Genomic DNA, 13,428 nt, shown 5'->3' with positions numbered 1-13,428 from the left:
TGCTCTGCTGTGACGACTACAGCCACTGCGCCACCACGCCCACCTCCACTGGGACCCCCTCCCCATCCTCGGAGACCTCCCGTGCCCCGGTGATACCCGTCACGACGGCCACTACTGTCTTCAGCTTCCCCACCACCACCCCGGTCGGCGCCTCCCCAACTTGGGGCACGGAGACCTCGCCCGGGCTCCGCAGCACCGTGCCCAGCACCGCCGCGGCCGCATCCAGCACCTGGGCCTCCCCGCCGCCCCCCACGGCTGAGGCCACCAGCTCCCTGCTGAGCTCTGCCCCGGGCCCCTCCACAGCCGCTTCTGTGTCCCCGCCTGTCTCGGTGTGGACCCCGTCCACTCCCCTGCTCATCACCCCGGGGCCCCCGGCCGCCAGCAGCACACACTTCACCACCGGCTGCCTCTGCCAAGCCTTCGGGCAGCTCTTCTCTCCCGGTGAGTGAAGAAATCCTTGCTTCCCCCCAGCTGTCCACCCAGGGCACTCCGTTCCTGGCCTCTGTGGGGCCCCTCCCTGTGCCTCCTGCCCCTCGGCGGGTGCCACCCCACCCCCACCGTCTCCTGAGCTGCCCTTTGTGTGTCCACCTTAGTGACTGTCTCCTCCACAGGTGACGTCATCTACAACAGGACGGACGGAGCAGGCTGTGCCTTCTCCGCCATCTGCAACGAGCGCTGTGACATCGACCGCTTCCAGGGCACCTGCCCCACCTCCTCACCCCCAGTGACCTCTGCCCCCACATCCCCAACCTCCACAGCTCCTCCCTGTGACCTCCTTGTCCCTGCCCGACAGGTGCGGCTCCTGCCTAGGCGTCCCTTTTTGCTGCATGCCTGGGGTTGGGAAACAAATGGGGTTCAAGCCCTGCCCTGCCTGGGGCTGTGGGTGGCCCCCGGCACCCCTCCACGGGTAGCCCTGGAGGAAGGCACGAAGGGTTGGGGCTGGCCAGGACGCAGGGCAGCTCCGCCCGGGGCAGTGAGGGACCTGAGTCTGTGGCAGGGCCATGTGGGCAGGTGTCGTGGCCCCAGCCGGTGAGCACCACGCCCGCTGCCTCCCAGGTGAACGAGTCCTGGACCTTGCCGGACTGCACGGTGGCCCGCTGTGAAGGCAACAACCGCGTGCTGCTCCTGGAGCGGAAGCCAGTGGCCAGTGTGAGCTGCGTGAACGGGCGCCCGCCAGTCAAAGTGTGGCAGGAGAGGGAGCCGTGTGACTTCCATTTCGAGTGCGAGTGTAAGCTGGGTGGGGCCAGGGGGTGCGCAGGGAGCCCCCCACGCATAGAATGGGCTCCTGGACCAGGGGTCGGCGTGCACATGGGGACAGCAGGGGCCTTTGTCCCCGGGGTTTCTGGGCGTCTTTCCCAGAGTTGCCGTCTGGGAACACTTCCGGCCGGGGCCCTGGACGCCGTGGGCGGCAGGTTCGGGGAGGAAGTGAGGACCGCACACTGGGTCACAGCACCCAGAGGGCTGCAGGGAGGGCCCTTCCTGCCTTCTCAGCTTTGGGGGCTCCAGGCATCGCTAGGCTTGAGCCACGGGCCTCCAGTTGTGGCCCGGCCTTCCCATGGCCACTCACTCCTCTCTCTTACAAGGACACTTGTCACTGGGCTAGAGCCACCTGGGTAATCCAGGATGGCACCCTCTAGAGGTCTGTAACCTAATTACTGACAAGAAGACCCTCTCCCCAAGTAAGGGTACATTCTCAGGCTCTGGGAACGTCCTTAGTCCTTTAGGGCCACCATCCAACCTACTGTACCCATTTTATAAAAAAGACAGCCAAGGCCCGGGCAGTTAAGTGGCCCTCCGAGGCGGCAGTTTGGGGGTGGCACTGGGTGAGGGGACTGCCGGTGTCCCCAGGCTTGTGCAGCGGCTGGGGGACCTCTCACTACAACACCTTTGACGGCACCTCCTACTCCTTTGTGGACAACTGTACCCACGTGCTCATGCGGGAGATCCGCCCACGTCACGGGAACCTCAGCATCTATACGCACAGCCACTACTGTGGGGCCACCTCGGCCACTGCCCAGTGTCCCCGCGCCCTCAGCGTCCACTATAAGTCCATGGAGGTCATCCTCACCACCAGCACCAGTGCCAGCGGGCAGAAGGAGCCCCTGGTGAGTGGCCCTGCCCTGCCTCACGGGGGAAGGCCGGCGGCCTGGAGGTCAGCTCCCAGACGGGCAAAGGGCGTGCCGTGATGCCCCAGGGGCCTGAACGCGGCCAGGGACTCTGGGATGCCAAGGATTGGGGGCCCCAGCGCCTGGGAGGGAGAGCCCCCAACGCAGGCCCTGCTGCCCCACCACCGATCATGGATCCCCCCGCACCCCCGACATGTCCTCAGATCTTGTTCGACCAAATGCAAGTGATCCCGGGCTTTGGCAAGAACGGCGTGAGTGTGTCCGTGACAGGCACCACCTCGATGGGCGTCAGCATCCCTGCCATTGGTGTGGGCATCAGCTTCGATGGGCACATCTTCCAGGTCCAGCTGCCCTACAGCCACTTCAGCCACAACACCGAGGGGCAGTGCGGTGAGTGGGGGCCACAGCCGCCTCAGCGCAGGTGGGGAGAGGCGCGGGGCGAGACCGTGACCTCGTTGCCCCACCTCCCCAGGCACCTGCACCAACAGCCAGACGGACGACTGCCGCCAGCCAGACGGCACCATGGCCCCCAGCTGCCAAGAGATGGCCCGTACCTGGCTGGTCCCCGAGAGCAGTGGGGAGGACTGCTGGGCGCCCACCCCCCAGCCCCCAGGCCCCACCACGCCCGCCTCCTCCCCGTGCCCCCCAGCACCTGTCTGCGAGCTGATGCTGAGCGCGTGAGTCTCTCCTCTGGGTTTGGCGGTCCTGGGGCAGCGCCCCACTCTCTGCCCTGGCCTCTGACCGCCCCTGCCCACAGGATCTTCGCAGAGTGCCACGGCCTCATCCCACCGGGCCCGTTCTTCAGCTCCTGCGTCCGTGATGGCTGCCAAGCTGACCGCCAGGCGCCCTGCAAGAGCCTGGAGGCCTATGCAGCACTCTGCCGAGCCCAGGGCGCGTGCAGCAGCTGGCGCAACGCCACCGGCGGGCTGTGCAGTGAGTCAGGGCGGCCCCTGGGGGCTCTGGCCTCCTTGGCCCACTTGACACCTGTCTCTGTCCCCAGACTTCACCTGTCCCTCCGACAAGGTGTACCAGCCATGTGGCCCCGCACAGCCCACGTCCTGTGACTCCAGGTAACGCTCGCCTGAAAGGTCTGGGGTGCACTGAAGGGTCTGGGGCTCCCTTTCCCCGATCTCTGACCCTCCACTCCGGAGTGGCCCTGGGCAGCTGGCAAACCCCAGCCCTCCACCATGCCCCCTGCCCTCCCCTCTGGACTGTGCTCGTGTCGATCGAGGGTCCAGGGAACGCCCTCCTGGCCTTGCAGGAGCCAGAGCACAGGGAGCGAGGGGCTGGCGGAAGGCTGCTTCTGCCCCGAGGGACACACCCTCTTCAACACGCACACAAACGTCTGTGTGCGAGAGTGTGGTAAGCACACGCGCGGCTGCCCTGACCTGAGCTTCAGGGCTGGAGGGGGAGCATCCGGGGTGGGATGACCCCAGCCCAGGACCGCCCCTCCTGGGTGCTCACTGTCCCAGAGGGCGCAGTATGGCCGTGACACTGAGCTCTCTAGGGGCTTCTGAGCGCAGCAGGAAGAGGCCTCTGCTGGGGGTGGGGGCAGCCAGGCCCGCAAGGACGTGGCCCAGGGCCCGTGGTCTCTGCTGGCTGGGACTGGCACCCAGCACCCCCAGTGCCCCTCCCCTTTCTTCTTCCCTTTCAGGCTGTGTGGGACCAGATGGGTTTCCCAAACTTGTGAGTATCCGCCCCCCAGCTAGCTGGCCTCCTGCCTGAGCAGCGGGAGGGAGGGCCCCTCTCGGCACCCGCAGGGCACCCTGTGGGGTACCCACGTGGGGGGCACATCCCTGTCACATGGGCTGCTCCAGACACGGCAGCAGCCTGAGCGGGAGGCCAAGGGCTGACCGGGCCGCATTGAGGGCTGCAGCCCAAGAGCCAGGGCACCATCCAGGAGCCTCCAGGGACCCTGACCCGTCTCTTCCAGCCGGGGGACCGGTGGGTCAGCAACTGCCAGGACTGCGTGTGCCACAGGGGCTCCCTGTCAGTGCAGTGCACGCCCGTGCTGTGCGAAGCCCGGGATCGGCCCCTGCAGTGCGGCCGGGCGGGCCTGGTGGCCGTGACCAGGCCTCTGGCTGACAATCCGTGCTGCCCGGAGACACTGTGCGGTGAGCCCCATGCCCCCACCGGCCAGAGGGTGAGGAGGGGGCCTGCAGGGCCGAGGCTGGACCAGTCGGTGGGCCTCTCGGTGCTTCATTTTTCCACCTAAAAATGAGGCTGGTGGCTTCTGGTGTGGCCGGTACAGTGAGGGGACCCAGCAGGAACCCAGAAGGTTCAGTCCCCAACTGTTGCAAGAAACTCCCTTAGACGGTGAACTAGCACAGCCGGAAAAGGGGAGCTTCAGGGGTGTCCCTGACAGCGCCCTGACTCTCCCACAGTCTGCAACGCGACCACCTGCCCCCAGAGCCCACCCAACTGTGCGCCGGGAGAGGAGCTGGTCCGCACACAGGAGGAGGGCCTCTGCTGTCCTACCTTCACCTGCCGTGAGTGGGCTGGGGACCCTCTGGGGTGGGGCTCGGGGCGGAGGAGGGTGAGCACTTCCCCCCCAGCACCCGGCCAGGTGCTCAGCCCTCCCTTTCCTTCCAGAACCTAAGCTGTGCACCTACAATGGCACCGCCTATGGGGTAAGGGCTCTGCTGAGCAGGATGGGCGGCAGAGGGTGGGGCCCTGGGCTCGGCACATCTGCCAGGGGAACCTCCACCCTCGTCTGGACGGGCCCAGCCCTGTCTGCAGCCTCCTGCAGGAGAGCAGATAAGCATGGGGGGTTCTGGGCCCTTTAGAGCCAAGGGGAGGGGACACAGGGCGGCACTGTCTGCAGAGGGCCTGGAAGGGCTGTGGGCTGCGCACCTGCCTCTGAGAGCTCAGCTTCCCGGTCTTCCAGGAGCTTCCTCACTGCAGAAGTGTTGGGATACGACCATGGCCTCCCAGCCCCCTCCTGCTGGCCTGGCTTCCCTGCCTCCACCCCGTCTGTGCTCAGCCAGGGGGCACATGCATAGTTCTATCTGAAGGGGAAAGAAACCACGTTCTGTGGGCCTTCCCTTCCCGTAGCCCACCCAGCAGCAAGGAAGGGTCCCGGCCCTGGTGCCCGACCAGTGCCCTCAATGTCGCCTCCCCTCACCCCGTCCACTGCAGATTGGTGCAACCTTCCCAGCGGTCATTCCCTGTCACACATGCACCTGCCTGTCTGTGGACACCCAGCACCCAAAGGTGCAGTGTAAGAAGAACAGCTGCAACACCACCTGCCCCCAGGTACACCCTCTTGGGCAGACTGCGGTAGTGCCTGCCTGGTGGTGGCCCTGGGCAGGGACACGGCTTCACGGAGGTGCAGGTTGCTAATGAGGTCGCTGGGCCCTTAGGGTATGGATGGGGTTCAGGAGGGCTGGGGCGTGGGGCTGGCGGTGAGGATGTAACCAGCCCTGTCCCTCAGGGCTTCCAGTACTGGACGCTGGACGGGCAGTGCTGTGGGGACTGCGTGCAGACAGCGTGTCTCACGCCGGACGGCTGGCTGATCCAGGTAAGAGGGGGTTCGGACTCCACCCCCGCCCCCAGAGCCTTCCCTTCAGCCCCTCTCGGCTCACCAGATAATTCCCCTGCGGGCCTCCACCCTCCCCACTGCATTTCAGCCCAACGAGACCTGGGTCCGCAGCCTCGTGGACAACTGCACGGAGTACCGCTGCGAGGCCAAGAACGGGCTCCACGTGCTCACTCCGAGGCCCCTGCCCTGTCCTGACTTGTCCGGCTGCAAGGTGAGCCCTGGGGCCGCCCGCGCCCCGAGAGCCCTCCCAGCGGCCCCGCCCCCACGCGCCCTGGGAACCCCGCCACCCACGTCACCTGCGCGCACCCAACCCCTGAGAGTCCCCGCCTCCACCCTGGGCCACGCCCACCCGATTCCCGGCCTGAACTCCCCACTGCCTCGGAGGCCACGCCCCCATCCCTGGGAAGCCACGCCCACGCCCGTCCCCCGAGGCCCCGCCCGCGCCCCTACTGCCGGAGGCCCCGCCCAGCCCCCCGGGCCGCTCTGTCTCCCACCCCTCCAGGGCGTCCTCAGGAAAACTGGCTGCTGCTATTCCTGTGAGGAAGTGGGTAAGCCGAGCCCCGCCTCCCCGGCCCCCCAGCTCCTCTCAGTCTCTATCCACCGATTTCGGCCCCAGCTGCTCCAGGACCCCCCCCACCCCCGGGCGCGGGGCGCTGGAGGGTGACGTGGGAGGAGAGGCCCCAGGTCACCTCCACTACCCTTCCTCCGTCCGCCCAGACTCCTGCCGAGTCCGCGTCAACAGCACGGTCCTGAGACACCGGGGCTGCGCCACCCAGGCCGCGGTCAACGTCACCTTCTGCGAGGGCTCGTGCCCCGGAGCGTCAAAGTGAGTGAGCCCGGCGCCCCTCCCGAGGGCCCCTCCCCGCCCAGGCTGCCCCGAAGGAAGGGTGCAGGACTGGCTCCAGACCCCGGGAGGCCTCCCCTCCTAGAGGAGGAGGCCCTGTGCCCGTCAGAAGTTTGATGAGCTGGTTCCAAGAAGGGAGGGGGCCTGGCTGCGCAGGCCAGAGCTCCGTGCCCCTGAGCGCTGCCCCAGGCCAGGTCACAGGAGCCCCCACTGCTCCAAGCATGAGCTCAGGGCTGCCCAGGAGCGGGCGGGGGCCGTCATCTCCAGGCCCCGGAGAGAGCAGGGTGGCTGGGGCGGGACGAGGCGGGTCCCCAGGGTGGCCGCTCGCATCCGCAGGTTCTCCATGGAGGCCCAGGCAATGCAGCGCCAGTGCACCTGCTGCCAGGAGACACGGCTTCACGAGGAGGTGGTGACCCTCCAGTGTCCCGACGGGACAGCGGTCCCGCACACGTACACCCAGGTGGACGAGTGCAGCTGTGCTCCATCCTGCGTCCCTGCTCCTGAGGCTCCCAAGGACATCTTCCCGATCTAGGGGTCCACCACCGGCTGTTGCCGCTCTGACCCCATCCCGCAAACGCCCTCCCTCCCCACCCGGAGCCAGAACGCACACTACCCAACGGCGGGAAAGCCTGCTGCAGGAGCCCGGGCGCGCCCCCAGCCACGCCCTCGGGAAACCTGTGCCCTGGAGGGTGATGGGGCCATCTCGGCGTGCTTGCGGGGTGGGGGTGGGGGGCTCCCGGAGGGGGCCTTGCCCTCGGAGCCCTTCAGCACGTCTTGGCCACCTGCCTGGCCATCAGCGCCGGCCCCTCATCTGAGAAACAAGCGCCCGCTCCATCCGGCCTCGCGCCCTTCTGGGTGCCAGAGGGGTGCCCCGTAGCAAAGTGCACATCAGCCACCATGCTGCTCCCCCCCACTGTGGGCCTGCGTGCCCCCGCCCCCTCGTAGCCCCAGGGAGCCTCCTGCTGGCCACCTCCTGCGGCAGAATTCAGGCTGAGGCCTGTCCAGGCAAGGCTGGCTGCCTCCAGGGAGCGGTGTCAGGCAGGCCCATGTCTGGACCCGGGCGTGAGGTTACCATGGCCGACAGGCGGGGCTGGGGGGGGGCGTCAGCTCCCTCTGCTCACCCGGCCCCGATCTTGCAAATAAACACTGAGCATTGTGTACACTTCTGGGCCCTGGTATCTCTTCTGCTGACTGAGGCCCCTGGGCCTCCTCTCCATCCTTCCGTGGGCCAGGCAGAGCGCCTCAGGCAGTAGAGCACCCCCAGGGCTCATGCCCGATCTGCTGGGAGGGACAGGTGGGGTGAGGGGCATGGAGGCCTCTCGGGGTCAGTCCTGGGCTGTGGGGTATTGGCTGGGGCCGGGCGTGAGGGCAGGGGGGCAGGAATCTCTGCCTTCTTTTCTGCCACTCTAGGAGAGCCCTGCATGCACGTGTGGGGTGTGGGAGGGACGGGGGAGCAGGCGGGGTGCACAGACAGGGGACGCGGTATCCAGACACAGGAGGTGCCCTGCTTACCTGGGCCAGGAGGACGAGAAAGGCCCCCAAATGGGCTTTCAGGGGGGGCTGCCACCTGGTGAGGCAAAGGCAATGCCTAAAGGAAGCTGCTGGTGGGGGCTGAGTGGGAGGGCCCCCCCCGGGTCACATGACCTGCCTCTGCATTCAGTGTGGCTCCCATGGGCCCTTACCCCCCCTTCCCGGGCCGGGGGAAGGTGGCTTGGGGCTCAGGGAGGGGAGTCTGGGCTCCCTTCAGGCCACTGCTGGCCTTTCCTACCTACCTCGAGAGGTCCGGTCAGGGCAGGCCACCCTGGGCCCCGGCTTGTGCAGCTCAACGAGGCCGGCTTCCCACTCCCGGAACCAGCTTCTGGAGGCGTACCCCAAACCTCATGGTCTGATTTCCTGGGGGCTGTGGCCCGGTCACCCCCCCACCTGAGTGTTAACCCACGTGCAAAACAACAGTGTTTCCTAAAGGGCTGTCATTCCCACAGCACCATCTCTTCCTTAAGCACACGTACCGCTTACCCGACTGAAGCATGTGCCTACGGTACTGGGACATGGGTGTCTCTTGCCGTGGACTAGAGCTTGCGTGCAGGGAGTGCTGCCCGTGCCGTGTGCCCGAATGCCCTCGTGCAGTCCTGACGGTGCCCGACGCAGGGTGTGCCATTGCTTCTCCCGCTTTACAGATGGGGAAACTGAGGCACGCAGCGATGGAAAGACTTGCTTCAGTAAAGGGGAAGGCCAGGCTCAGTCCAGGAGATCTGACTCCAGGGTCCATGCTGTCAGCCACAGGACTCCACCGTGGCCCTGGAGGGCGTAGCTATAAAAACCAACAAGGTGCATAAAGACAAAACACTGTTACTTAAACTTTAAATGTTTTCAAAAAGGGATTTCTGGCTTCCAGATGGAAAAGTGGTCACGTCTTCCCCCACAGACAGAAAAACCACGACAAAGATAGAAAGAAATTTTAAAATAGAGGAGCTGAAAACAGGAAAGTGAAACCGACAGACATCCTGAACAAAAGGAGGTTTTGGGGGATGCACCCGTGGTGAGAGGCCGTGGCCACAGGGCAATATTTGGACAGATGTGTGATAAGAATGACCTTCCAGAACTGAAGGCATCGGTGGGTGCCGAGAAAGGGAAACAAGTCAGTCTGTTCCGAGAGGCCAAGTGGCGAGGCCTGAGGGTACCAGGCAAAGAGAAAAGCTCAGAGCTGCCAAAGGACAAGATGGGGTGCCCATCCCCGAGGGAGACCAGACCGGCACCAGGAGACTGTGGAACGGCACCTCCGAGGTGCCGAGGGAACGTGACTTTGAGTGCTGCATTCCACACGAAAGTACGCTATCATTTAAAAGTGATCATGAGGGGCACCTGGGTGGCTCAGTCGGTTAAACGTCCGACTTCAGCTCAGGTCACGATCTCACGGTTCGTGGGTTTGAGCCCCGCCTCGGGCTCTGTGCTGACAGCTCAGGGCCTGTTTCAGATTCTGTGTCTCCCTCTCTATCTGACCCTCCCCTGCTCACACTCTCTCTCTGTCTCTCTCAGAAATAAATAAAACATTAAAAAAAATTTTTAGAGTGATCATGAAAACAAGGCATTTTCAACAAACCAGGACTCAGAAGGTTGCTGCCTCACCAGGCCCCAAGCAGGAGCTAACAAATAGGCAGAGAAATCGCAACGCGCCGTCACCTCTCAGAAACCTGCACACGGGACACACAAGTTCACAATTCTAATGTGTCAAGTTCATCAGTTTTTTTTCGGGCTTCTTGGCTGTTTCACAGCCAAGTGCTTCTTGGCTGTTTCACAGAACTTTCCCCGCCTTCGGATCAGAAATATGGCCTTTTGGATTGTTTTCTAAAAGCGTGACAATTTTGCCTTCCACCTAAATGTTTTTTTTTTTTAATTGGGATAAAATATACATAACACAAAATTTACCATCTTAACCATTTATAAGTGTACAGTTCAGTGGCATTAAATATATTCACACTGTTTTGCAGCCTGTCCACCATCCCCACCGCCCACCCCATATGCTTTTAGCCTTTTAGAACTGAGACCCCGTACCCAGGAAGCAGTAACTTCCCTCTGCCCCTGCCCTCCTCCCTCACCCCCGCTCCAGACAACCAGCATCTACCCTCTGCCTCCATGACTTGGGTGACACCGGGTAACTCCCCTGGGCAGAATCCCACAGCATCGGTCATTTTGTGACTAGCTTATTCGCTGAGTGTCACGTCCTGAAGTTTCATTCACGTTGTCGCAGGGGTTAGAGTCTCCTTTCTTCTATGACGGGATACCATCCCGTTGAGTGTACACATCAGATTTGGTTTATCCACGGCCGCTTGGGTGGATTCCACACTTTAGCTACTGTGGATAATGCACTACAAACACGCTGCAAACACTCTCAGAGGTCAAATGGCCGGATCATATCGCAGCTCTAATTTTAAGTTTTTGAGGAACTGTCATACTGTTTTCCACAGTGACCAAATGAATTTATGTTCCCAACAGTGCATGGGGGTTCCAATTTTTCTACATCACCTCGCTCAACCAACAGAGCCACCCAGGCGCCCCAGTTTTTTTGAAAAGTTTAAGAAGGACTGCGATTAGTTCTCCAAATGTTTGGTAGAATTCACCAGTGAAGGAAGCCATTAGGTCCACGCTTCTCTTTGTGGGGAGGGTTTTGATCACTGGTTCAATCTGCTTGCTACTTCTAGATCTATTAGGATTTCCCATTTCCTCCTGATTAATCTTGGTAGCCTTTTTTTTTTAAATAAAGTTTTTATTTGAATTCCAGTTAGTTAGCACACAGTTAACCAAAAAGATAGCGATCGGGTGTCAGTAGGTTCTGTGTTTCTAGGAATTTGCCCATTTCATCTCAGTTATCTAATTCTTTTGGCACGTAATCATTCACAGTACTCTCTTACAATCATCGTTATTTCTGTAGAAGCGGCAATAATGTCCTTCTTTCATTATGATTTTAGCAGTCTATGTCTTCTTTTTCTTAGTCCATCTAGCTAAAGGTTTGCCAAATTTGTCGATTTTTACAAAGAACCAAGTTTTGGTTTTCGATTTTTTCCTATTGTTTCTCTATTCTCTGTTTCGTTGAGCCCTGCTCTCATCTTCATTATTTCTTTCCTTCTGCTGAGCTCTGGCTACTCAGTTCTTCATTTTCTAGTTCTTATGCTGTAGAGCTAGACTGTTGTTTTGAGGTCTTTCTTGTCTTTTAATGTGAGCACGTATAGCCATAAGTTTCCCCCTTAGCGCTGCTTTCACTGTGTCCCCTAAGTGTTGCTATGCTGTGTTTTCATTTTTGTTCCTTTCTAAGTATTTTCTAATGTTGATGCCTTCTTTGATCCATTGGTTGTTTAAAAGCACGTTGCTTAACTCCCACAACATTGTGAATTTTCCAGTTTTCCTTTTGTTACTGATTTTCAACCTCATCTCGTTGTGGTCGGAGAAGATGCTTGTGTGATAGTTATCTTTCAAATCTAGCAAGATTTCGTTCATTGCCCAATGTATGGCGCATCCTGGAAAATGTCCCATGTGAACCTGAGGAGAATGTGTGTGTGGTTTGGAGTGGGTGCTGTGTGTGGTTCACTGTGTCACACTAGTCCTGTTTCCTTACTTAACCTCTGCTTGGTTGTTCTGTCCACTAGTGTGAGTGGGGCATTCAGTTTCCAACTATTAGGGTAAAAGTGTCTATTTCTCCCTTCAATTTTGTTAGTTTTTGCTTCACGTAGTCTGTAATTTAGGGACAAAAATGTTTATAATTCTTATATATTTTTCCTGTACTGAGACTTTCATTAATAAAATATGTCCTTCTTTGCCTTATGGATTTTTAAAATTTAAAGTCTATTTTTATCTGATTTTAGTAAAGCCACTCCTGTTCTCTTTTGGTTGCTAATGTGTGGAAGTCTTTTCCTAGCCTTTCACTTTCCACCTGATTGTGTCTTGGGATCTAAAGTGAATTTCTCATAGACAGCACATAGTTGGACCATGTGTTTCCTCTTTTGCTTTTTTTAACGTTGATTTCTTTTTGAGAGAGTGCACAAGCAGGGGAGGGGCAGAGATGGAGGGGAGGGAGAGAATCCCAAGCAGGCTCTGTGCTGTCAGTGCAGAGTCCTATGTGGAGCTTGAACTCATGCGAACCACGAGATCATGACCCAAGCCGAAGCCAGATGCTCAACCCACTGAGCCACCCAGGTGCCCCTGGATCATGTGCTTCTATCCATTCTGCCAATGTCTTTCTTTTGAAGGACCTAATCCATTTATACGTAAAGTATTTACTGATGAGGCTTCAGTCGCGGTGCTATTTGGCGTCTGTATGTCCTACAGCTTTGTTTTTGTCCCTCATTTCCTGCACTACTGTCTCTTTTCTGCACTTAGTTGATTCTTTGTATTGAAATATGTAAGTTCCTTTCTCAGTTCCTTTCATGTCTATTCTATAGCTATTTTCTTTGCAGCGACCATGGGGATAACATTCAACCTACTAAAGTTATGACACTCTAATTTGAATTTATCCCAGCTTACCTTCAATAACATACAAAGACTCCCCTCCTTTGCAGCTCCACCCCACCTGTGTTGGCTGGCGATGTTGCAAAATTACATCTTTATACATCGTGTGGCCCCCAAACATAAATAATCCTTAAAATGCATTAGTTTCTTCTACTACATAGAAAGCAAGATTTGGAGTTATAAACTAAAGTTGGAGTAATACTAGATTTGACACCAATATTTTTTTCTTTAACCGTCTTAGCCTCTTAAATCATATAGGAATGAAAAGTGCAGTTATGAACCACTGTTACAATACTGTCTTTGATAATTAGCCATGTATTTACCCTTATTGAGATTTTTATTTATCGATACAATTTACAGTCACTCACATCCTTTTATTTCAGTTTTCGGACTCACCTGAGCACTTCTTGCAGGGCAGCTCTAGTGGTCAGGAACTCTCTCAGCTTTTGTTTATTTGGAAATGTCTTGATTTATCCCTCACTCTTGAAGGAGAGAATCCCTGGACATAGGATTCTTGGTTAACAGGTTTTCTCTTTTTGTATTTGAGTATATTCACCCACTGTCTTCTGGCTTTCAAACTTTTTCATGAGAAAAATCTGTCGATAATTTATTGAGGATCCCTTGTATGTGATGATTTCCTTTTCTCTTCCTGCTTTCTTTTTTTTTTTAATTTTTTATGTTTTTTTTTTTTTTTTTTTTTTTTAGAGAGAGAGAGAGAGAGAGAGAAGGCAGGGGCAGTGCAGAAAGAGAAAGAGAGAGGGAGACATGGGATCCCAAGAAGGCTCCAGGCTCCGAGCTGTCAGCACAGAGCCCATTGTGGGGCTCAAAGTCATGAACCACGAGATCATGACCCAAGCCGAAGTTGGGCACTTAACTGAGTGCCCCAGGTGCCCCATCGCTTCCTGCTTGCAAATCCT

The 13,428-nt window shown here is 58.6% G+C and overlaps 1 protein-coding gene across 1 annotated transcript; it reads left to right on the top strand.

Annotated features, from left to right (window-relative positions):
* Positions 1–124: 124 nt before the first annotated feature.
* Positions 125–7,601, top strand: LOC120225939 (mucin-5B-like; the record flags this gene model as incomplete). The annotated part of the gene is given in 19 exon segments (XM_039224105.1): positions 125–441; positions 612–793; positions 1,057–1,228; positions 1,849–2,105; positions 2,330–2,516; positions 2,599–2,803; positions 2,884–3,059; positions 3,127–3,214; positions 3,406–3,488; positions 3,781–3,812; positions 4,060–4,240; positions 4,511–4,615; positions 4,719–4,756; positions 5,265–5,381; positions 5,560–5,646; positions 5,756–5,878; positions 6,170–6,215; positions 6,385–6,493; positions 6,848–7,601. Coding segments are annotated over 19 exon segments (2,701 nt in total), but the record flags the coding sequence as incomplete, so codon positions are not given.
* Positions 7,602–13,428: the final 5,827 nt, after the last annotated feature.

Source organism: Hyaena hyaena, unplaced genomic scaffold, assembly GCF_003009895.1.
Source record: "Hyaena hyaena isolate Hyena2069 unplaced genomic scaffold, ASM300989v1 scaffold_1528, whole genome shotgun sequence".
NCBI lineage: Eukaryota > Metazoa > Chordata > Mammalia > Carnivora > Hyaenidae > Hyaena > Hyaena hyaena.
This window is presented reverse-complemented; position numbering and strand designations above follow the sequence as displayed.